This window comes from Electrona antarctica, assembly GCF_951216825.1.
Source record: "Electrona antarctica genome assembly, chromosome: 2".
Lineage (NCBI taxonomy): Eukaryota > Metazoa > Chordata > Actinopteri > Myctophiformes > Myctophidae > Electrona > Electrona antarctica.
In genome coordinates, this window is record NC_136807.1 from 30,756,417 (window position 1) to 30,781,162 (window position 24,746).

The 24,746-nt window shown below is 41.7% G+C and overlaps 2 protein-coding genes across 2 annotated transcripts in view; one reads left to right on the forward strand and one right to left on the reverse strand.

The window, feature by feature from the left end:
* LOC306917415 (troponin C, slow skeletal and cardiac muscles) overlaps positions 1-24,746 on the forward strand; it is a 368,649-nt gene that overhangs the window by 248,589 nt on the left and 95,314 nt on the right. The window lies entirely within an intron of this gene.
* syn2a (synapsin IIa) lies at positions 23-24,708 on the reverse strand. The gene is made up of 12 exons (XM_079525085.1): positions 24,652-24,708; positions 22,523-23,296; positions 8,520-8,577; positions 8,256-8,347; positions 7,134-7,290; positions 6,769-6,858; positions 6,499-6,561; positions 6,041-6,183; positions 5,676-5,750; positions 5,373-5,475; positions 4,306-4,446; positions 23-3,103 (listed from the first exon to the last, which is right to left on the reverse strand). Exons 2-12 carry the CDS (start codon positions 22,888-22,890, stop codon positions 2,969-2,971), a joined length of 1,425 nt encoding a protein of 474 aa, XP_079381211.1. The 5' UTR covers positions 22,891-23,296; positions 24,652-24,708; the 3' UTR covers positions 23-2,968.

The window sequence follows — 24,746 nt, forward strand, 5'->3', positions numbered from 1 at the left end:
TCTTTTTTTTATATTCCTCAAAACAGAATCATAAAAAACATGGTGAGACAGACCAAACATATATTGCAAAGTAAGCTTTTATTGCCAGTGACATGAGGGAAATATCCATAATGGAATTCTTTCCGCATATTGTATTCTGTTCTTGATTTTAAAACAGTCCAACCAACGTTTTAAAAGTACAGTTATTTAGTAAACTACCATGGTCCTAAATAGTTACAGTCTTTGAAAATATACAGAACCTCCATATGGACACAATGACCAAATAATAATACATAATTGGTCAACAAGAATCAATTGATTAAAGTGGAATTCCAACCAAAATTCAACCTGGATTAACCATAGAGATCATGTTCTTTGGCCAAATCCAATACATGTATTTTAAAAGTTTAAAGTGCAGACTTCACTTCCTTGTTTTGTAACTTGTAACTTTCTGAATTCTGAATTTGAGGTTGAAAATTGTTGGAAGATCACTTGGAAAGCGCTTGGAAAGCCTAATGCTTAATTTCTACTCTGTCGTTCGATGGAGACATGTGCGAGGGGAAAAGCCAATCTCCTACAATATCACAATGCATCGCATCATGACATAATTTGTGACCTTGTAGATCAGCTATTGTCGGTGCACGGCTCCAACGTGCAATAGGAGTAGAAATCTGGCTTAGCTGTGCAACTATTTCAGACCGTGTTACATCTGCGCTATCCTCCGTTTGAAATCAACGTCATGGCATATTTTCCTAGAAAACAAAACAACACTTTCATAAAGCCTCAGGCATGGCTTTTACAAGGTTACTCTCACAGACAGAATGGCAGTTAATACACCTTGGAAAAGAATTGCACACAGAGCTTGCGGTACTATCTAGAAACAAATGGTGGGAGAACAGATCTATTTTTTTTTCTTTTTCTTTTTTCTTTTTTACAGTTAACATGGTCTATGTAGTTATTAATCTTATTATTGTTATTATCACCTTATTGGATATAGATACACTTCGTGGCATCCTAAAAAAAAACACCCGATCACAACATAAGCAGTTTCATGTGACTCGTCCGTTAAAAAATAAATGTCCAACAACCAAATGTGGGGTGACACATTTGTGAATATAGCTTTATGAATAAATTATGGAGGAAGATCCGATTTTAAAAGCATTTTAAAAAAAAGAACAACAAGTAAAAACAAATCAATATTGCACTCTCCATAGCTCACAGGAGGAGCATGATAAGGCAGTAACAGAGGCATGCGTCGCTGGGCACTGTTGTCATGGCAACACCACAACGATAGCCCATATCCAGCATAAGGATGGCGGTGGTAAGATCAGAGATTTTTGACATCTGGCGGGGTTGTTGTTTACAGCACAAAACGTTAACGCAACGTTTTGAGGGCCGGTGTTTTTCTTGTTTGTTATTTGGTCTCTACGTCGCAAACACAGAGCCAAAAGATGAATCACTGAAAAATTGTATACTATTTACAGCAGGATATATTGGAAAATAAAATAAAATCAAGAAATGTATAAATTAAAAAAAGCATGTATTATACTCTTCCTGTTATCTAGTAGTATCAGAGCTTCTCGGCGCGTATAACAGTCCTCTCCCGGATATTTAGTGGAGTGCAAACAAGTGCTGTGTGAGAAATAATTCATTCTTTGGCTCAAAATTGCAAAAATGTGTTGAAATTGTTTGAATGCATGTATGTATGCAGCAGACCCTCTAGTCTACAGCAGTGATTCTCAACCTTTTTTCCATTTCAAGGAAGGGCCCCTAGTTTGATATGCATATTAGGCCACAACTATCCCACCACCCCTTATACAAAGTTATTTTAACTCTGACAGTGTACAAATGGAATCAAATGGACCCTTACAGGTCCATTTCATTCCATGTGTACACTGTCAGAGTTACAGACCCGTATAAAGGGCCCATTTGGCCCTCTGGTGGTCCCTGGACCCGTCATTGAGAACCAGTGCTCTGCGGTAGGTCTTGTGACATGTTTCTTTTTTTTTTTTTACATAGTAAAATATTTGAGTGAGGGGGAGGGTGTGTGGGGGACAGTGTAAAAAAAAAATAGTTGCCAGCACGCACTATCTATCTATTAATTCTACATAAGAAATATCTGTTATTCTGATAGGTATCTCTCTAGAGTCTAGATCAACAACTTAACTTCCTTAACTGAAAGAAAGACAAACATACGTCAATGCTGAATCCTGATTGTGTTTGCAGCAGTGTGCACACCTCAGCTGTCATATTATTAATACGTGATCGTTAACGATCAATTACATCTATTTGTGTAGAACTTATATAATATGCATTTCTTATGACACATTCACAATGCACACAAGCTTTAGACGCAACTGCGATGTTACTGTCAACATCCCGGTTAATCAGACACTTATAACAGACCTGTATTGGTTTTTTTCTCTTTCTATCAAACATGCAAAGCAAAAATAAATATCTATTCCAGCTATATGTATGAAAATAATCACCGTACTACATACACACCCACGTGTACATTATCCAGATATACGCACACATGTCAAACTGCACAAGAATGGACCACAGTTTGAACAATATTTAAAGGTAAACAGCTAAAAAACTGAGAACGAAAAAAGGGAGAGGGAGGGGGGGAGCTGGGTGACACAGAGCAGCACTGAGTGTAGGCACAATCATCATCATCAAACAGCCCCAAAAGAAAATCCACATCAGCTACAGAAACAAGGGTAGACCTCTACAAGCACACGAATCAACAGGTCAACAGGTAGACACGCGGTACATATTGACACTGCATAGAGGAAAACAAAACCCAGTCCAGGACAGCTGTTTGCTTTTTTCAGCCAGTCCGAGCCAACGTCACCGAGATCGGAGTCTAGCTATAGTATCAGCATCGCACACACCACACTTCTTCTTGTGTTTGTGTGTTTGGCTAATATACTTCATGGTTTTATCTCTAGACGTCACTACCTCCCTTTCTCCTGGGTGACGTGTTTTAGTTGGCCTGGACTGGTTTTGGCCCCACTGCAACGCCATTACAGTCCAGAATGTACTGCAGACAACCTTGAGGTGGGTGTGCTGTACCGTTCTTAGTGGGTTCTGACACCAGCTCTCCCTTCTGGCCAGCACCCTAAAAAAGAGGAGGATAAATAATTAATTATATTGATTCTTTTTAACCAATCAGGAGAGAGTACCCGTTTATCAGCTTAATTTTTAGTGTTCCAGTTCCAATTTTGTCTGCTCATGAATCCAACACAACGCTACACATTGACAGTGCTGTCAAACAAGTCTATAGGAAGCTATCTATGAAATCTATGAAAAGTTTAATCTGCAACACAATTTCACATACAATATGTAGGGGGGGTGGGGGGGGGGGGGTGTCCCTGCTTCATCTCTCTCACACCTAAGGGGTTCTTGGCCTCGAGAAGCGTTGAAGACCTGGCCTGGACTGCTGTGATATATGAGGACATACGCTTTTTGTAATTTCCTGTGCCATAGTACAATTTACAATTTTGACATTTAGCAATAGCAGACCCTGCCAAAGTAACTCGTAACTAAAAGTTAAAAGTAAAAATTGGAAATACTCAAGTAAAGGAAAAAAGGGAAGAAAAAAAAACCTGTGTACAGTACTTGCATATGAGCTAGGTCTGCTAGGATATAACGAGCAGAAAACCAAACATGGCATCTATCCAAATACTGCTGTTAATATTGTCTTCAAGTAAACAACACACGGCAGCCCGAGCTGTTGGCTGAGAAGGGATTCCTCAGTATGCCTCGGGCTGTTTCTGTTCTGGTTCTATTGTTGTGCTATCGTCTTGTTATAGCCACAGGGAAAGTATTGGGGGGGATCTATGTTGTATTTGTGAGGAATGTTTTTGATTTATGTTCATTGAGAAGAGGAAGGGAAGTCCACACACTCAGTGACGTAGAGTCTGGGGGGGGGGGGGGGGGGGGGGATTGAGGATTATGAAAACTATTCGTCCCTGCACACACTGTGTAATAGCTCCCGGTAGAAAAAAATATTGAAGTTTAACAACGTTTCAAGCCTAGTGGGTCTTCATCAGGTCAGAGCTGATGAACAGACCTGTTGAATCAGGTCAGTCACCTGACCTCACAACGTGTCGCAGGCACCGTCCTGTTTCACTGTGCAATGTAAGTCAATGGGTATATGCACTATTTTGGAATATCAGTTTCTAATCAGTTTGAGCAATCAGTGAAGATATACAGTATCTCATCAATACTTGGAATTACATCATATCAAGGTCATCATGGCCAAAATTCTACCTAAGTGTCATTGCGAGCTTTAAACTAATAAGCTTCCTATTTGTTTACCGGCTGTATGGTGGTGGGTCTCTGGGCCGTGTTGGCTGTCTTCTCTGAAGTCTGCTCCATACTTGTCAGCACCAGGTCTGCAATGAGCTGCCTGTCCTCAGCCTGGTGCTCCCCGACCAGAGGCATGGAGGAGCCCACCACCTGAGAGCAAAAAAAGATTGATTGAATGCTTTATTATACAGACATTCTAGTGAAGAGAAGACTTCCGCACACCCGGTTCCTTCCCAAGCAGGTGCGTAGGTGACAAGACAGTATAAATAGGACTAGACCTGCACACTGCCATTTGCTGGTTCAAGAGAATAATTCATTCAGGGGCAACGTTTCGGTCATGAGAGCCGATATGCGGCCCTCACACGGCCCTGACACCTACGTCACACAGCCGATCCGACCAATATGTTTGAGTCATCAACGGGATTTTGTCTTGGTACCCGTTGTACCCCTCTGTCTGTGTCTTTTGTGACCATATATGGAGATGTCTGTAACTGTGTCCCTGTGTCCCTTCTTTTATGCCCATATATGGATGGAGATGTTTGTATCTGCCCATCTACTTGTGTCCCTTTTATGTCCATGTATGGAGATACCTGATGTCATTGGTATACCCTGTATATTGGCATGCCCATATTTGGACATATCGGCCCTATCGCTGGTTCTGGACAACCAACTCGGCAGCGGGTATGGGTACCACTACTTGCCGATTCCGAGTTTGATATCAGTCGGTCCCATATATGGCATAGCGGCCCGATCTGTGGCTCTGGATAATCGGATCTCGATATATGCCAATACATTGGCCTACCGGGTTTGTTTATGCCTTTATGGTTATGTCTGAGTCAGAGTGACGTGGCCGTGGTCTGCCAGATGGTCCTCTCAGTAGGCAATTTTAATATAGGATTTTTTTTTTTTACATTTTTGAACAAATTAAGATTCTGGACATTTTTCACCTGATGTGCTTGAAAGGTAAGACTTGTACTAAGACAATAAGTAATGAAATAGGTAAATGCATTGCAGAACTTTAATGAAGCAAATCCCTTTATAAATTCAGCATGAACCTGAAAAACAGTGGCCTGTACCTCTGTGATGTAATCTTTCCCATCTTTCCCGTGGATGGCTTTGACCGCACAGATGTCCAGACCACCAAATATCTCTGAGCAAGTGTCTACCCACAGCTTGTACCTAGACACAAGACAAAATCAATACTGACAATAGAACAGCTGTCTCCAAATACAGCACAAGGCCAGACTCACCGATCGCACAAGCATTTTGAGAGATGTCCTCTCAAAAGGCTCTGCTCATGTTCGATCGTACTGAGAGAGATTTGCCAAACTACTGCAGGGTGCGAGACATTGGCAGGGAGGGGGCCATCCAGAACTCACCTGTCAGTCATGGCCACCTGTTCCAGCATGGCCGATCCGGTGTTGGTTTTCCAGTTACCAGATATAGAGGTTCTCCTAAAGTGTAGAAAATGACATCATGAAAGATATTACCATATAACTTAAGGTTTACTCGTGAGGTTAGCCAGTTAAGCCCGATTACACGTTCTCATAGGAACGAAGAATAGCGAGAATAGCCGATCTCAAAAGTGCTGAGATGGGTGGGTCGCGTGCATTATCAGCGCATATAACATTTTATGAATGATATATTATCATTAAAATCTTACAGTTTTGACAATAATTTGGGGGCCCATAGGTTGAGAATCACTGAGATAATGCATGCCCAAAGTGGTTAAATGACATCATACATGTATGCTTTGTAGTCGCTGCCAATTTTCTGGATTCGGACGTCATACTTGGAGTCGATCAGAGGTTCTGTGGTGGTGTAGGTCTGGGTCAGAGCCACCACACTTGCTATGTCCTGGAACTTAGTGTGGTTCTCCACCTTTACCTGTCAATAAATCACATGTTTTCAGTTCACTGATATCAAATGAAGGCATTGCATTTAATTGCTACTACTCCTACTACTACTACTACTACTACTACTACTACTACTACTACTACTACTACTACTACTAATAATAATACTAATACTAATAATAATAATTAAAAAAAAATAAAAAAATATATATTTTTGCCTGCCATCTGCCATGACATGGCAAAAATATGGACGGCAGGTTTAAAGAAGTAAGTCTGTTTGTGGGTTTCATATTGAACCAATAAAAAGCAATATCAAGAGCTTTAACATTGTAAAACATTCACATACCTTTCCAATGCCACAGTGGGCGTGTCCAATCTTCACAACAACAGGGAACGTTGGCATGGCAACCTGACGAGACAGAAACCTGACATTGAGGTTTTGTGCTCTGAAATTGTTTTGTTTCACAATCCCCCTCTTTGAAGAGGCTGTTTATTGTATTATGTTTAATCTCCCTCTTTGAAGAGGCTGTTTTATTGTATTATGTTTAATCTCCCTCTTTAAAGAGACTGTTTATTTCCTTTATTGCCAGTGTTGGATGTGAGTGATGATGCTCACCATCTCTTTGTAGTTTGGATAGAAGGTTTGTTCAATCAGAGGGAACTTCTCTGGACCCAGCTTCCTGAAGGTGTTGATCAGCTGGGCAAACTACACACGCACACGCACACGCACACGCACACACACACACACACACACACACACACACACACACACAGAAAGTCAAGTTGCTATTATTGATGATCTCCAAAAGCAGTTTGCAAAAATATCTAATACATTACGTGTGTGTGTGTGTGTGTGTGTGTGTGTGTGTGTGTGTGTGTGTGTGTGTGTGTGTGTGTGTGTGTGTGTGTGTGTGTGTGTGTGTGTGTGTGTGTGCGCGCATGTGCATGCGTGCGTGTGTGCATGCTACTGTGTGCCTATACCGCCCAGGGCTTGTCACAGAGGTTGTAGATGGAGTCCAGGGAGTTGGTGCTGGGGACGCCTCCATACTGCAGGCCAATGATCAGGTTGCGGAAGTCCTCGTTCTGAGTCATACTGAAGGCATGTTGACGGATGAGGACAAAGTCTGGCTTGAAAGACCTGCAAAATAAGAAGCATGGAAGAGATGTACTGTACGTGGGAACTAAGAGGCTCTGTTCAGAGTCAGACCGCAGGAGAAATCAGATTTGTTTCTCTAATCCAGTTCCCTTTCATATCAAGGTCCATTATCTATTCTGCATTGGAGCCACGGACCACCATTTTGATGACATTTAGATCAGTGTAGCTCCGATTGAGATTTTACGCTCTCAAGAGTTAAATATCTAATAAGGGTCCATTTGGTTACCAACTCTCTATCATTTAGCTGGGGACCACCTCAAGGACCACTGGTAGAAAACCAGCTGATCTAATGTGATATTCAGTGTTTACCGAATACACCAGTAGTTCTCAAACTTTTTCGTGTCAAGGACCCCCGAATTGATATATATTTGGCCGCGGATCTCCTATCTGAAACCTTTTGTGCCAGGGACCCCCAGAAAGAAAGATTTTGTGTTTAAAAATAAATGGCACTTCCTCTGCCAGGTTGGCAGAGGAAGTGTAGCGCCCAGGATTACATTAGATAATTGGCACTGGGTGAAAAAACTGGGTTGCAAAATCGTGGGATAAAAATTAGATACAAATAAATAAATAAATAAATGAAAATAAAAGAAGCTTGCAGCTTGGCACAAAGTGACACATAGTGACACCGTCGTATGACGTATGTGGTATAATTCAGGCTTTAGTGTCAACAAACCTAGCAAAAACATTAGCTTCACTTCAATTTGATTAAACCAATCTGACAGACACCAAAAATGTGTTACGGCAGAAAATGTTGACAGTATGTAAATGTGTACAGTCAGTGTTTTGACTTTATTTCACCATTAGCATCATTTATCCATTTTGTGATGAATGCTGTAAAATTGCTTTAGCTGGGGGAATTAGAATAATCTCTTGCCATGTGCTGTTCTTTTACCCCTCTTGTGGCAGTATTGCGTGAGCTCGTGTGTGTGCTGCATGCGTGTTCTCACCTGACAACCTTGGTGCCATTCCTCAGCACCTGCATGTCAACGGTGCAGGTCCCGTTGGCATACGCCACAATGTTGAGCTCATTGAACTCTGCCTGCAGATGGGTAAATAGATTCATGATTAAAAACAAACTCCACCTGAAGGTAGAAAAATAAGATTCTGAATTCAAAACAAACTCTGCCCAAAGCTAGATAAACACACTCATAATGGAAAAACAACAGACAAGTGAATATTAAGTAAATATTCGGGGCTTTGCTGAAACGCACCTGCTCCACTCTGATGTCAAAGTCTCCTTGCACTTTCTTGCCCCGGAACAGTTTTGCCCTAAGAAACAGAAACACAATGAACTGAACCTTTGATTGAATACACCCAAACACCACAAGTCGTCTCTCTATTGATCATCTACATTGTTGCTTATGTACACTCTTCCAACCAGCACAAACAAATCACTAATAATTGAATCTAACACAGTTCATTAACTTAATACATCAGATCTACAGGCTTTCGCTATCGCTAAGCACATTCTATTCATATTGGCAATTTGGCAACACAATTTCATAAACACAGCAAGACTTTGAGATTGATTTGTGCATTCTAACATTTGTATTCATTGCTTCTACTCTATACCACATTACTTTCCAGCAGTGCGTTATCCATATACAGTAGATTCTAGTTGGTGTTTCCCCTATGAATATTACTGTTACAGGTATTGTTATGGGGGGCATTTGTATGTGGATGTTTTTCTCCGCTTCTGCTCTCTGCCTGTCACTCATTTTCACACTTCCAGCCCATTCACTCAGCTTTCAATCATTCCACATGCTGGGCAAGACCTACTGTAGAGTGCATTGCTGGAATTTGGCAGAAGTAGCGGGATTTTGGCGGAAGTATCGCTCAAGGAAATGACGTTGACGCTTTACAAATCTTTTTACATTCTCCGTGTATGAAACAAGTGTTGTGATTGGTTGAAAAATATCGTATCCGGGGGAAATACATCTGACAGATGTTCCGGCCTGACACTTCCGGCTATGCATTCTCTGCCTTGTATTGTGACCAGGCTTTTCTCTTCGCAGATGAGTAAGGCTGAGACCGAGGCTAATCATTCCATAACTCAACCAAATCCGCCTCTCACCACTGGTTGGTCCTCTGCTCATCGGTCCACCAATTCTTTCCAGGCATCAGCCTATATAAACCACCTGTGTTGCCAGCCATAAGTATCTTTCCCTCCTGCCATGCTTCTACCAGTCATTCCCAAATTTGTTCAGGCCTAACTCAGCTTTGCAACCTTTCTTGAACAGCCAAACGTATTACAGGGAAGGGTTTAGTTTAGTCCGGGGTACCCTTTACATTCTACACATGTAGTTGACTGTTATTTTACACCAGCTTACAGGTGAGTGCCACTGCCACTTGGTGTAGGAAGGTTTTTGTTTGTCATTTTGACAGGTTAGCCTTTTAATTTTGATTGTATATTCTACTTTTGGCACCAGCAGTCCCATCCCCTGTGTTTTGTTATTTGGCTTGATTATTATAAACTCAGTTCACTCAAATATCTGTCCGTTTCAATTTGTCATTTTGGGTAAATGTTAGTCCCTCCTACCTAGAGATCACCAACTGGGATGTAACAGCAGTATAATGCCAATGCCACCTAGTGGGCCTCCTGAACAGGGAAATGGCAAAGACATAAAATGACTGCATCTCACCGGGCTATATAACATTGTTCAAATTCAAATCACATCTCAGAATCACAATCTTTTCATTGGCAGTATTTCACATAGGAATCTGACTTATATTGCACACAGGGAGACACGTCTGTAATCCACGAACTCCATATATGGGTATAAAAGGGACACAGATGTAATAACTGGGTGGGCATGCATTTCCAACTTACATCGTTCTAAGTAGGCCAGTGCCCAACGGGCACCGCTCTAGTTTACAAAAAACACAAAGTGAAAATGGAGATTAGAGGTTTCTGCCCGATTGCCGAACATTGAACAATGTCATTATTATAGTGGAAAACCACAGATGGAGACAGCAGAGTATTGAACAGAAGAGTTCTCCAGATTTCTGCTACACTGATATTAACTGTGATCTGTCGTGCACTGCAGACAACACTTTAACAACACAAACTAATGAGCTCTGACGCCTAGTGTCGAGGTGGGGAACATAGACATATATACATAGACGCCCCTTCCGGCTCTGAGGCGTGTGTCAAAATTGAAGGCACTATTTTCCCGACATTCCTTGCGAAGAATAGCGGAAGCAAAGCGGAAGCTTGTCAAGCTTCCGCGTGCGTAACATAAGTCCCGGAAAAGACGCGCTGTGATTGGCCAGTAGTCACTTGAGTGACAGCGAGAGACATGGAGGAGTCGCCTTCAGCAAATGCCTTCAGCACTTCTAAATAATAAAGCTGCGGAGAACTGTTGCTTTGTGTTCACTCTTTAATGTTTTCTGTTAGTAATCTAATCCCTCTGGCTCTGATGTTGTATTGTTAATAACTTTGTTGTTTGTGTTTGTTTGTTTGTCTTGTTTTGTATTGTAATGTATACGGTCATGACTGTTATAAAGATTTGTTTAAAAAAAAAAAAGCCTTCAGCACTGCACTTCCGCCTTCATTGGGATACACGTCGCTCCAATGAACTGCAGCGGCAAATGAGGCATCTATTTCTTAATATCTATGGTGGGGAACATTAAAGCACTCCCTTCTCCCATTCACTCAAGTTGCCATGGAGTCACACTTAATTCATCCCATAAAGCTTCCCAAGGTAACAACTTAACTTGACAGGAAGCCTTATCGGCTGATTTACACTATTTGTGAGCTTGCAGATCTGCTGTTTCCGGTGTGCGCGAGCCAGTATAAATCAGATCCCTGACTGGCAGTCAACTACTGAGTGCTAAATTGATGTCACATAGAACACACATTAGCCATTGAAGAGCTGTGAAGAGACATTCAGAGGATCCGGGAGGCAGCAGGGTTGCACAGGCTGCATTTCAACTTCTCATTTATTTAGCCTACTTAACATTCACCTTTCCCAATTATTGCCTGCGAATGATGTTCGGGATGGGGTTAAGCCCTCAGTACAAAAAAGCTCCCCTTTCGACATGATCAGAGGTTTAATTCCCTTTGTTGGAATCCCCTATGCAATATATCAGCTGAAACTAATAGGCCCTGGCGTGTTTAACAATGATGTCCCCTCTCGCTTGTATGACAGTGACTGACTGAACTCCGAGCAGCGGTGGGAAGATGGCGAACAGAATCTTTATTCTGAATAAGTGAGCTGTACAGCACGTCAGCACCATCTGTTCTCCCTGCCGCTAGAGCAAATATATATGGTAGAGCTGCTCTCCTTGGAGAAAAACAACGCTTCGCGGTGACTGACATCTTAATATGATAAATGAGCAGGGGCAGTTGTTTTAAAGCAAAACAACAGCTTTGCCGTCTCAATAATAATTAGGGGAGATAAATTCATTTCACAGAGCTAATATGAAGATTTCTCTAGGGATATCACGACCCGGCCTTTGCATCTGATCCCGCATCCTCTAATGGTGATTGCATCTCGCCCCCACAACCCAGCCATCCATGTTCACAATCAATACAGAGACACAGAGGCCGTGGAATATAGCCGTCTGACAGCAGAGCCTGAGGAAGGTGATGCCTTGAAACGTACTTGAAACCTTGTGTCTGTCTTTGAGTGAATTTCGATGTGTGGTGACTGGTGAGCTTGTAAATCTGCTATTTTCGGCGAGTGACACCATTGTATGATGGAGTATAAATTAAGCATTACACACAATAAAGACTCACAACGCATTTAGAGCCATTTCTGCAGGATGTTTGCCTATTAGACTGTATGACATGCCCAGAATAGGAACTCTAGGGTTCAGGAGGTCACCAACCCCTAGCCGTGCGTGTGTGTGTGTGTGTGTGTGTGCGTGCGACGTGCGTGAGTGTGCCCCACACAACACAAGTGACAATTCATGGTAAAGCTACTCAGCAGTTAACCTGGGGTTGACCTATGTGGATTTCAAGGCAGACCTGGCGTCAGTGATATTGGAGTTATGTCGACTGAGAGCAGCCTGATGACTCTTGACTTCCACAGAGGAAGTCTGCTCTAGTCTGACTAGATAAAAAGAAAATAATTCACACCCGTGTGAAGTGAGGGGCGCTCTTATCATCGTACATCCTCACCTTCGTCTTCAATGTTACGAAATGTTTGTGTTTACACGAACACTCAACATTGTCCATTCATTGTCAATGACATTTAATGTTTGTGTTTACACGAACACTCAACATTGTCCATTCATTGTCAATGACATTTAATGTTTGTGTAGGACAAAAAGTTTGGGTTTGTACAAACACTAAAAGCTGGACATAGGAGGGGCTAGCGCCCCTCAAAAAGGTGGACAGAGATACTAGATGCAACAAGAGATTTAGAAAAAGATCGGGGTCATATTTTCAAAGAAAAGAGAAATATTGTATTCATTGGTCATTGTTTCCATGTAATTGCTTTTTGATTCGATTAGCCTGTAAGATCACACACCTAATGAGGGTATGATTAGAGGTAATTTCCGGCCTCCATCGCCCTGTTTTGTCTGTGATTAGCCTTCTTTCAGGCTCTTTGTTAAGCACCGCTTAAACTCTAATCAGTTACACCTTCATATGTACAGTTGGAGGCCATCGATATTGTCCTTTTCTTTTTGCTGAGGTTTGCGTGATCTGCGCAAAAGGACAGTTAACCCATTTTGGGCGGGAACCCCTTTTGGTGTTTTAAACATTATGTTATAATTTAGCTATTGAAAAATAGCAGATCTACAAGCTCATAGCGCGCCACCGCGTGGCGCGCTACGAGCTTGTAGGTCTGCTATTTTTGAAAAAACGTGAAAATATTTTTTTCAGAAAACTGGAGGATGTAGAAGATTTTTTTTAAATTTTGAGGTCAGGCCTAAATGGGTCAAATGATAAGGTACAATATCGGTGGCACCCAACTGTATACGTACTGGGAAATGGGTACTATGTTTTATGTTTCAGGATTTTTCTATGCTCCCCGTTCCAAATGCCCGTACATAGACTAGAAAAGGTATTTCTTTCTGTACATATTCTGCAACTTCTGCCTAGAATATGTTCAAAAGAATCACTGTCGTAAAATAATTTAAAATCCCAACATGAAAGAATTGGATGTACAATATTCACGTTCTTTTTCGGTATACTGTACAGGTAGCTAGCTGTACCAGTGGTTGTATCTAACAGGACCAATTTGTTTGGCTGCCTGTCAGATTTATTTATTTTTAAGTAGCCAATTATTTTCACCCTCTTTTTTTTCCTCCCAATTTAGTTTTTTTCCCTTTTTTTCCCAATTTAGTTTTTATACCAATTAATTCCTTCCACTGCATGCTAGTGCTGGCTCGCCTGACACTGAGGAGCCCCCACTGAGAGGTCTTAGCATCTCAACTTCATAAAAGACCAGATAATAGTCTTAATTGGCATCTCAGGATTCCAAACGTTATAACAAAGGTTTTCAACATATTGGTGACAAAATTCATGCCTCTTATTTTTTACCCATTAATAAAATAATTCGCTCCAAACCGCAACCGTAAAGGCTATAGTCACACAATTGGACTACGAACACCTCAGGTTTTGATATCGGTTCATTTACCGACATCTTTCCCATTTGCGATCATCACACACATAATTTCCAATAATCCCTTAACCAATGGGAGAAGAATGAGGTGGGACTTCATAAACAGTTTCCATTGGACAGTTAGGCCAATTTACAATTTAGGCATTTAGCAGACGCTCTTAATCCAGAGCGATTTACAATAAGCATGGTCAACACAAGGTAAACATCAATATCATAAATGGTAATCTAGGAAGTGGGCATATATGTGGCCCCCTTCCACAAGTAGGGGGAGATGTGGCAGCGGGTGGCCGAACGGATTGCGGAGCGGTCTTGATACCGGAAGGTCGCCAGTTCGAATCAGCGGTCCGACATGTTAAAATTACCACAGCTGAAGTGCCCTTGAACAAGGCATTGAACCACTACGATGAAATGTTCTATGAGCAGGGCCTGGCTGGAAACAAGTTCTTGAGCTTAGCCCAGATACCCTGGGTAAATATAGTAATTTCATTTCATGTCCATGCAACGACACCCTCTCAGATGCATTTTACAAAGCACCAGCTTGATCCCAATGTGTCTTGACAGGCAGCTTAACTTTGCACTGACAGTTCTATGGCCCTGGGTCATGGGAAGTACTGCAACTGTCTCAAAGCATCATGGGAAATGCACAATTAAATATATCTCAATACTTTTTTTCACCTTCCTTTTCTTTTCTTATAATCTTTATCCCACGATTTTGTAACCCATTTTTCACCCCTGTGTCAATTATCTAATGCGATCCTGGGCTCTTGAACTCATGCTTCCTTCATGCCTGAGTGTCCAAGTTGCCCTCACCTTCCTTTTCAATATCCAATATTAATCTCCAATATTAATGTTAAGATGTTATTAATCTTAACATCATACAATAAAATACTAAAGATATTAGATTGAATTGCCTAATTGGTTAAATTGGGTGATTTCAGGAAAAAATATATCAACTTTACTTTAAGTATTTCCACTAGCAGATACAGAATGTTTTTCTTCGATATTCATAACACAGCGGAGAGATGACAGGAAAAGGGTGAGAGGGGAGAGGGTGGGGTGTGACACGAAGCAAAGGTCCGTCGGGCTCAGGAATCTAACCCGCAACTCGTCTGACAGGCTGCATCAGAGCTGCATCAGAGCCTGTATGGTGTGTGCCTTAACCACTTGACTAGGCCATCGACGCCCCAGTTAATGTCAAGGTTAAAGTTAATATTTTTAGCAACAATGCTACACCCCCCTGCACTGCCTGCAGCTGTGTGACTGGGCAAAATCCTCTCTGTCACTGGTTCTCAACATCAGGTCTGGGGACCACCAGGGGGACCAAATGAACCCTTGCGGGTAACGGATCCATTTGTACACTCTTTGTTGAATTAACTCTGCGGATTTCAAAGTGTAGAATGGGGTCCCAGAGACTAAACATTTCATTGAGCGAGCGGGGGTCCGTGTGGCCAAATATACGTATCATACCTATATTTACATATCCTTGAAATGAAAAGGCTGATAATCACTGCATGTTCGTTGTGAAGAGCCGTGTTGCTTTTGTTCTATGGCCGAGGAGTCCTTGCCATTAGTCATACGTCTGTGGAGCTTTTTGATAAATAAATTGGCCAGTGTCCTGCAGGGGCCACTGGCCAGCAGCCAGTGTCATGCAGGGGCCACTGGCCAGCAGCCAGTGTTGTTGTCAGCCTGGCTTCCATGAGCAGTGTGCGTGCGTGCGTGCGTGCGTGCGTGCGTGCGTGCGTGCGTGCGTGCGTGCGTGCGGATCGACGTCATCCCTCCCACAATGAGACAGGGCCAATAAAACACCCCTTATCCCTCCAAAGCCTTCATCCGTGCTAGCATTACAGGAGCTGCTATAACGTTACAAAAGGTAGATTGTTACAAAAGGTAGATCTATATATTTCTGGCAGTCAGCAGAAACGGTGTCCACAACACCAATGGAAATTGTTATTTAATTTTACAATTTAAAATGTACACTTTACGTTTAAATAACATAAATTAAAAGTCCTTCAAATTTAAGAAATATGTGAACGATGTGATGTGATGTGATGTCACGCACATGAAATAATCTATAAGCTCACAAAGAGTTGCACCATGACACATTGTGAGCTTGTAGATCTGCTTTTCCCCCGGTATGAAGATTTTTTGACAAATCTTCAAGATTTTTCAAAAACTAAAATAGCAGATCTGATCAAGCTCTGAGCTAGGAGCGTGTTTATCTGCTGTAAAATATGGTTAAAGTGGTTAAAATGATTGTGATGCTATAAAACTAATGCTAGTGGTCCAGAGTTCAAAATAGATTGAGAGCCAAAGAGCTACACAACACTGAATAGACCTCGGTCTACAGCCAGAATATAATGAATCTCAAGGCTATTAGGCTGCACTGTCACTGTGATGACAAAACACGGCAAACTCCCCACTCTTTCACTGTGACATAATAGTATGCCACACTTCCAACAAGGAGGAGAAACCCTTAATGCTCAGTCATATTTCAGAGATGTGCAAAATGGATGCATTCAGACAGAGGCAGATTTTTGGGGATGGAGACATCGTACAGTAACTAGGCAGAATTGTACACCAGATATCCTTAAGCGAATAGGTATTCATTCGAGAAACATTTGTCCATCTGTCTGTATCAATTTTTCTGGGTTGTCCATGTCTGAAATGACACGTGGGCATTGATCACTGGTGTTGACAGCAATGGACAAAGCTGATTTAGACATTCTCAGACATCGGTTTATTTGCATTTTGGCAAGCCTATAGTGCACGTACTGTAGTTGGAGCACACATTGAGCATTCAGCATTCAGCATTCAAATTCCAAAATAGCAAAAGTAGCAGATCTACAAGCTCAAAACATGCCACTTTGCGCCTCGTTTCCAGCTTGTAAATCTGCTATATTTGTGTGATATCGCTATATGGATATGGAGATAACTCGACAATATAATACACATTTTCTTTCCTTATTCCCCCTCTAATGATAATGAGTGCATATCATCGTAGACTATCCGTCCATCCAACTGACATGGGGTTATATCTTATTAGCATTGATCGGGTTTCCTTCCATTAGACCTCCTCACTAAACGGGGAAAGTGCACTTAGCATGGCCGAGCCGCCTTGATTAGGCTAGCCTTTATTCTTTTTAGTTGCGGTTACAGAGCACATTAATGTGAATATGAATTGACACTCGAATACTGTGGAATATTTACATATAAATGGCAAAGTCAGTGTAGTCTTCACTTCACTTCTCAAAACGTTCTTTTATATCAAGACATTTTTATTGTTTTAATTGCCTCTTTGATATTTTACTCATTTTCTATAGTGGAGATTTTGTAAGTTGTTTAATACTTTAATTGATGCCACCTGATTTTATTCATGTTTTGATTTTATAAAATTTTAATCGACTGTTGGTTTTTTTCCTGATGGGGAAATAGGCATAGCAGTGGCGTTTTGTTATCCCACAGATAGAAAACCCATGTGTTTTTCCCATAGAGATTTGGGAACAGAATCAATTGTTGTATGCATGATTCACCAGGAGCCTGCATTGTCTTGGTTCCAGGTTCTATACAAATATTTTCTGAAATCTCTATCGGAAAAATGAATGTGTGGCACCACAAAATGGCCGTCACTGCTAATGCTGTATTCTAAAGCCCTTGTAGTCTGGTTTCGTCAATAATTTATACCGGAAAAGTCAATTAAAACCTATATTCCACAAACTTGTATCAACTTGCATTTACAAAAAATGATGCCTCATCATCCAAGTATAGAGAATAGAAGCACATTAACATTCATTGTATGTCATTGTCATTCAGCAGATGGTCCCTGTGGAAGATTCTCTGTGCCATCTGCAGTGTTTACAAAACTGACCCAAGAGAATGAGTCTGTGATCTATTGAATAACAAATAAATTAGATCTTGTTCTTCAAATTAGATTAGTTCATATTGAGAAAAGAAAGACAAAAACATCTTACACGCAGTGGACGTGTAAATCAGAGGATATTATTTCATTCTCTGCAGCATGTTGGGATTCTGTCGGGTAGATCTTAATCATCATAAGCCCTAATCATAATGATGAATATTTTGTGAAAATTGTTTATGTTGATGAATTGAATACATGTAGGATACAATGGAAACAAGTCCCCCAGACTTGTTTGTGTTTAGCCTTTTACTGTACCATGTACAGTTTACATTTCTGACTACTATTCATTCAATCAATCAATAGCTGATTTACAAGCTCACAACACACCACAATGTGACGCATAGTGACCTTGTAGTTCTTCTATTTTCACTATTTTGGAACAGCTTGAAATGTTTAGAAAACATACCGGTATACATTTTTGGCTTATAATAATATCACGCCCAAAATAGGGAAGTCAATGGAAAAGTGGTTAACTGGAGTCTACAACAAACAATTTGAGCCTGAGCTATGTTAGTCTTTTACCACAGGACCGGAAGGATGACTTTTATGGGATGGATTCTCTCTGGATCAGGGTACATCTGCAAGATGTTAACAAAAAAAAAAAAATCCAGGTCCATAAGGTCTGTCTCTACAGTACGTTGCAACCAGAGCCATAGAGTAGAGTTACGCAAACTCTGTTCACTTCATGGGGCCAGTCCAATGGCGGCTCTTCTACATAGACTTCTATTGAATGGGGACAACCGGAAGTTTACGGAATGCATTGGAGTCTATGGGCTCGTGTGAGTACATGAACCATGTGACCGGGCTGTTTTCTGCCCCCTCAATATCGCAACTCTTCTATTAGATGGCGGTTGCAACTACTGCATTTTATCCAGTTGATATGATAAATTTAAGTCCCAGCTGTCTGGTTTCTAGTTTTGAGAGGTAATTGACATTATTGATGTAAAGAATGTTAGTTTGTCCAATCTGTGTGGTAGAGTATGTTAATACAATAACTTAAACAATTGGGGTGATTGTATGTTGTCTCCCTGCTCTTCTATTGAGACTTTTTGATTGTGCCAAAGCCATGTCTCACCTAGACACCGGATTTTGACATGAATTTTGACCTGATGTTCAAGATTCAAGCAGGCAGGCTCTATTAGCTCAATGGTAAAAAAGTCAGCTCTTGAGCAGGAAACCGGCCGGGTTCAAATCCGGGGTAGAAGAGGAAAGTTATATAGTGCAGACTAGAGTTGGTCAGGGTAAGATTCCCTGACCAGAGTTAACACTTATACCAGTGACCAGTGTCTTTGGCAAAAAAATAGCCCTTCTACAAGGTCACAGCTCGTCACAACTCACAATGCGCCGCTTGTGAGCTTGCAGATCTGCTATTTTTGGCTAATATTACCCCGCCGCCAGAGTGTGGATTCTGGGGTTCAATTTAAGTGGTTACTTACAAATATAGATTTTGTTGTGTTGAGCATCTTTTATTATACAAACCAAAATTACTTGAGTCTTCAGTACCTTTAATTTAACCCATCAAAATAAAGAAAGCCTCTGTGTCATTTTACATTTTAGTGTTGGCTATTCAAAAATAGCAGATATACAAGCTCACAGCGCATCACTCTGTGCCGTGCTGTGAGCTTGTACATCTGCTAAGAAGGCATTTGTATCTGCCTCAGGTCTTATAATGGGAAAATAAAAGATATTCTAAGAATCATCAACCAACCACCCTGGAGGAAATGAGACTTCTTTGCTACTATAGATTTCTTAAAGGGTTTCTCCTTTAACATGAAGCTGTATTATATAGGGGAGTAATACACAATTCAGTTGGGTAAAGAAAAAAAACTGATTTTATTCTTGTCAGCCGCTAAGCCTACAAGGTGTGAAATAGTCAAGCGGAGCCAGACAATGAGAGATCTCTGCCTATACTGATACGCGTGGGGGGGAAATCGAAAGTCCTGGTTCTGTGATTTTTGTGGTTATTTCCTAAATGTCTCATTATTTCCACCCAGTTCATTGAATTAGATGTCACCAGACGTATCGGTAGGCGTAGATCTCTGAACGTCCTGTGAGACTACTGTAGGTGTAAAATGTAATTTATACATTTTCGGACTGGGTTTAATACTTTATTTTTATTTGAACCTGAGGCCGATTTTACAACTGCCATAGTTCCGAATCAGTTCTCAAACTTTTTCGTGCCAAGGACCCCCAAATTAATATATATCTCACCGCGGAACCCCATCTGAAAAGGCTTTGAGGCATGGACCCTCATAAGAGAAGATTTGTGTAAAATGTTTCCAATACTTTCGAGATCTTTATAAATTGTCCAAAAATAGCAGATGTACAAGCTCGCAGCGCGGCACAAAGTGATGTGCTGTGAGTTTTTCGTTCTGCAATTTTTTCTAAACCACTGATTTCTGATAAACTTCTTTTGCTATATAAAATCTAAAATGACACAGATACTTTCCCGGTTTTAATGGGCTAATAATGTGTAATGCATTTTGTATTTTTGTATACTATATTACTATGCATCTATTGTGGCATGCTGTTTGGATATAGCCTGGTTAATAAACCAGACCGAATCAGCCGTTGGCAAAAAAAAGTTGCCTACCAGCGGATTTCGGTCTGGCGAGGCTCAGTAGCACGCCTCTTTCCTACAATCGAGAACAGGTCGGACCAATCGGGACACGGTATGCAATATGGGCGGGCTTTGGTACAGTGACGTTCAATGCTTGAGACTTTTGACTGACAGTAGCTCTGACCAATTGCGTCAAAGAGAAAATGTTTGAACCCGCCCCCCGGGAAATGAAATCCAAGTGGAGCCAGCCCAGACTGATATACCGCGACAGTGTTGTGTGATATTAGTCTGGCTTATTAGCCAGGCTAGTTTGGATATACAGTATATAATTTTAATATTGGTGGTGTTTTGTTCTGTAGCATTGATAGTGATAGTATTATGAAATAATTGTTTAATGCTATGTACTGTAATCTTGGATGAATAGTTCAAGCAGACTAAAAGAGATCTAAAACAAACCCAAAGATTACACTTGTGTGATGTGAGGGGCGCATGCAGCGAGGGCAGTTATATCAGCCAGACGACGTCTTACGTTGTCTTTTACTGCCCTAAACAAACATTAAAAGGTCCATAGACTTGGCTGCCACATGACGTAATTTCAGACAGCCATGCATTGGAGGGCTAGCGCCCCTCAAAAAACAAATCAAATCCAAGTGAAAGGAGTGTGATCCGAAGGTGCTTAAATTGCTTAAATCTACCTCTAAGAACACTACGGTGAGTGACAGTCAATGCTGACCACTTAAACCCTATACATCAATGACAGGGTTCCCCAGGCCACTATTTGGCACATTATTTTCCACAATGTCAGCTAGTACAGTGGTTCTGAACCTTTTCAGGCCGCGAGTCCCGCGACCCCCCCCAAATAAACACATTTGAACTGGGGAACCCCCATCCTGACAAGCACTTGGAATTTTAGGGGGTGGGACATTAAATTTAGTTTGACTCGGTTCCACAGATACAAAGCCTCTTTCTTATATTATTTGACAATTTGGCCAATGTTTGACCTGTTTTTAGTATACCGGTAGATTGTTGAATACTTTTGAAGCAGTAATGGTCTTTTTTCTTTTTTGTCATCTGGGGTCCCTCCCAAAATCAAGTGGGGACACCCCAGGGGATCCCGACCCACAGGTTGAGAACGACTGAGCTAGTAGATCTGCCGTTTTGGCCGAATGTATCGCCTGTCATGACATGCCCATAACAGGGCCGTCAGGGTATTAGTGGTCTATGTACACCTACTGCGATTCACCTGCCAAGAAGCTGACATCTGGCTATTTGGAGCGACTTTAGTTTGACCTTCAGACACCATTATTTAATTTTCTCCTTTGTTTCATTTGATAAATCTGCTTATAATTGGCTGTTCACTAAAGGAGCCATCATGTGCTGCAGTTCCCCGTGTAGGTCATGTGACCTAGCACGCTGGGATCGGTGAGAGGGGGGAAACCCCCATGCATGACATATGAAACCACTGCAGTCCCCGGCCTACTCTACACTGAGACAAGTGTCTTTCCCTGTTGCTTGCAGCCTGTTGAATATTAATAATGTGTTTCTTTCTAGAATGATTCAGAGCTGTGTAAAGGGGGGGGACTCATCTGATGATTCCATTTAATTAACCAAGTTCATTTGAAAACAAATCAATGTGGCTGTCATGATCTGTATCAACACGGATCATGGTATAAGCAACACAATAGTTTTCAAGCACAATCACCCACAAACTGGGAAAAGACAAAATATCAGAGAGCCCATGCAGAGAGAATGGACGTCTACATACGTCTTCCATCTTGCTGTAATTACTGCTGAGAATCAATCTACTCCAATGTACTCTATGCCTGTGCTGTGTTTCTTAACCACTCAACCTTCTAGACATAGTCAACTGGACCTGAGTTGGTCAGTGTTTTGGGGCAAATCTCTTTCTCCCCCGAAATTGCAGATCTACAAGCTCACCAAGCGCTGCGTCGTGAGCTTGTAGATCGCCTATTTTTGTCTAATGTTCCATGGATTCTGGAGTTCCTTGCATCACAACGGAAGGCTGTAAAAGGGTACATTTGGTTACAAGCACAATCTCAGTTAATTGAACACTCAGGGTTTTACAGTGAACCTATGAATTATTCAAGTCACACACACACACACACACACGCACACACACGTAGCAGCAGCATGTCGCCTCACCATTCTTGCTGTGGCTCGTCAATGACAAGAAGAGTCTTGAACTTCCTGGGCGTCGTGACTTGGGTCTGCTCCACCAGACCTGCTGAGGCAGCGGTCTGTTTGACCACGTTGGTGATGGAGCTGAAGAAGCCCACGCCAGCGGACTGGGACTGAGGCGGCGGTTGGGGCTTCCTCTCGGCAGCCGGTGAAGTGGCGGGAGGCCCGGCGGCCGTGGGGGACTTGGCCGGACCGGAAGAGGCAGCTGCAGCAGCAGCAGAAGCAGGCGCGGGAGGCTGAGCAGGGTCAGACCTCTGGAGGTCTGTCATGTAGCCATTGGGCAGGTTGGAGATGAAGGTGCTGTCAGAGAGACGCCGGCGTAAATAGTTCATGGCTGTCACTGGAAGAGAGAAGTGGAGTCAAGAAGGACGGGACGTTGAAGAATGCTATAGCGCTGTGTGTGGGGGGTGGAATATGGAATATCACCCTTGTGTTGGATTATTCTGCAGAAGGTCCCCGGTTCCCAGAGTGAGGCTGCGAAACGGCTCAGTTCTTCAGTGTGCAGCCTCGCATATCAGCATCGCATCCTCAGAGCTCCCCCTCGAGTGGGAGTGATGTCACACGATCCCTCAGCCAATCACCGTAGCCTCCGATACCCTGGATGACTGCAAAAGATGCTCCCTCTCCTCCTCTGCTCTCTCTCTCTGCTCTCTCTCTCTCTCTCTCTCTGGTGTGATTGTCTCCTCTACCCCTCCCCCATTTTGCACTGGCATAAAGGCGTCACGCATTTTTCAACCACTGCAGGAAAAAAGAGGGAAAAAATAGAGGGGTTTCCAGTGGAAGCACGGGGGAAATGATGAGGAATCCACCACTATACTCCTTCACGTTAACACCCTGTGTTCCTGTTCTCCCTGCTCTCTGCCTTTGGGTTTCTATACCTACATAACATGCAAAGGGAGCTCTAAAATGGCTGTTAGGGCAAGTGTTTATGGGTGATGCAAACGGGGAGAAAAGCATCCGCAGCCATCCCCTGAGATGATGTCGGTATATGTAATGAACCACCTGCCTTCATTAACTGGTCAGAGAACCCTCATTAATCTCTTGAATTTCATCTGAACTAAGTCTGCCCAACAGTCAGTGTTTAATCACAGAGGGGTTTCCTGTAAGTTTTGCATCAGTATTTTAGTGGACTGTAATGTAAGGTCCTGTCCGTGTATTAAATAATTATATTGCACATGATTATAGCCTAGGGCTTTTCCACAGTGCAGCAAAGACTGAAGCAAAATTATAATTCTGACACATCTTGCTATCATTTGCAGGGCTTTTAAACAGAAACAGGCAAAACAACCAAATATGTCAACATCTTCTCATTCTCATTTTGATAAATTGAAAATGGTGGGCCCTATTGTAAACAAGTGTATAATGCTTTATGGTGTTGTCCACTTACAGTTAACAGTTTTTTGTATTGAGTTGTACTTGAATTGTACTGTAATTCTGCAAACTGTTAATACATCAATCAATCAATTCACCCTGAATCTACACCGAAGGACACCAAACCTGAAAGAAATATCTGCTTTGGAATTTGGATAGAATGCCACTTAACTTAAAGATATATGATAAGTAATTGTATTTGTAATTATTTTACTTGTAATGGATTACTTTTTGAATGACTTGTGTATGGTCGGCTAACTCTATTGATATTTTTCAATGAATAATGCATGAAATGGCATGCAAATTTGAAGGAGGGGCAGACAAACATTGCTTTGTTTCTGCTATTAGAGAAAATATTGAAGGTTTGCCATTTTTTAAGTAGATAGAATAATAAATAACATCTAAAATACCAATGGAACTCTTTTAACTAATTCAATCAGGGAATTTTTACACTTTGGCTATTCAAGAATTAATTGATAATGAATGAATGTCATGCTGATCCTAAGTCAGCAGTGGTCAATATAGTGTGCAACTCTTTTCCTGAAAATGTATCTCCATGGAAACAGGAGTTAAGGAATTGCTTTCTTATAGATAATGTGTTAACTAGGCTAGAAGTGATGATCATATAAATATACTGAAACTGTGATTCTCTTGTTGTCTGCCAGAGAAAAACAGCATGTCTTAAATTATGATGTATGAAATGTGGCCAATGAAGAACTTACATGAGTCTGTTCTGTGGCTGTGCACTGTGTGCAGGTTGCCTGGCTTGCGGGTGATTGATGATTGTGCTGTGGTGCTGTTGCCCCCAGTGGTGGGT

Coding starts and splice junctions, on each gene's coding strand:
- syn2a (XM_079525085.1), bottom strand. CDS start 22,890: ATGAACTATTTACGCCGGCGTCTCTCTGACAGCACCTTCATCTCCAAC. Junction 8,578..22,522: donor GACGAGCCACAGCAAGAATG/GTGAGGCGACAT, acceptor TCTGTTTCTTAG/GGCAAAACTGTTCCGGGGCA. Junction 5,751..6,040: donor AGCGACTACAAAGCATACAT/GTATGATGTCAT, acceptor TCTACACTTTAG/GAGAACCTCTATATCTGGTA.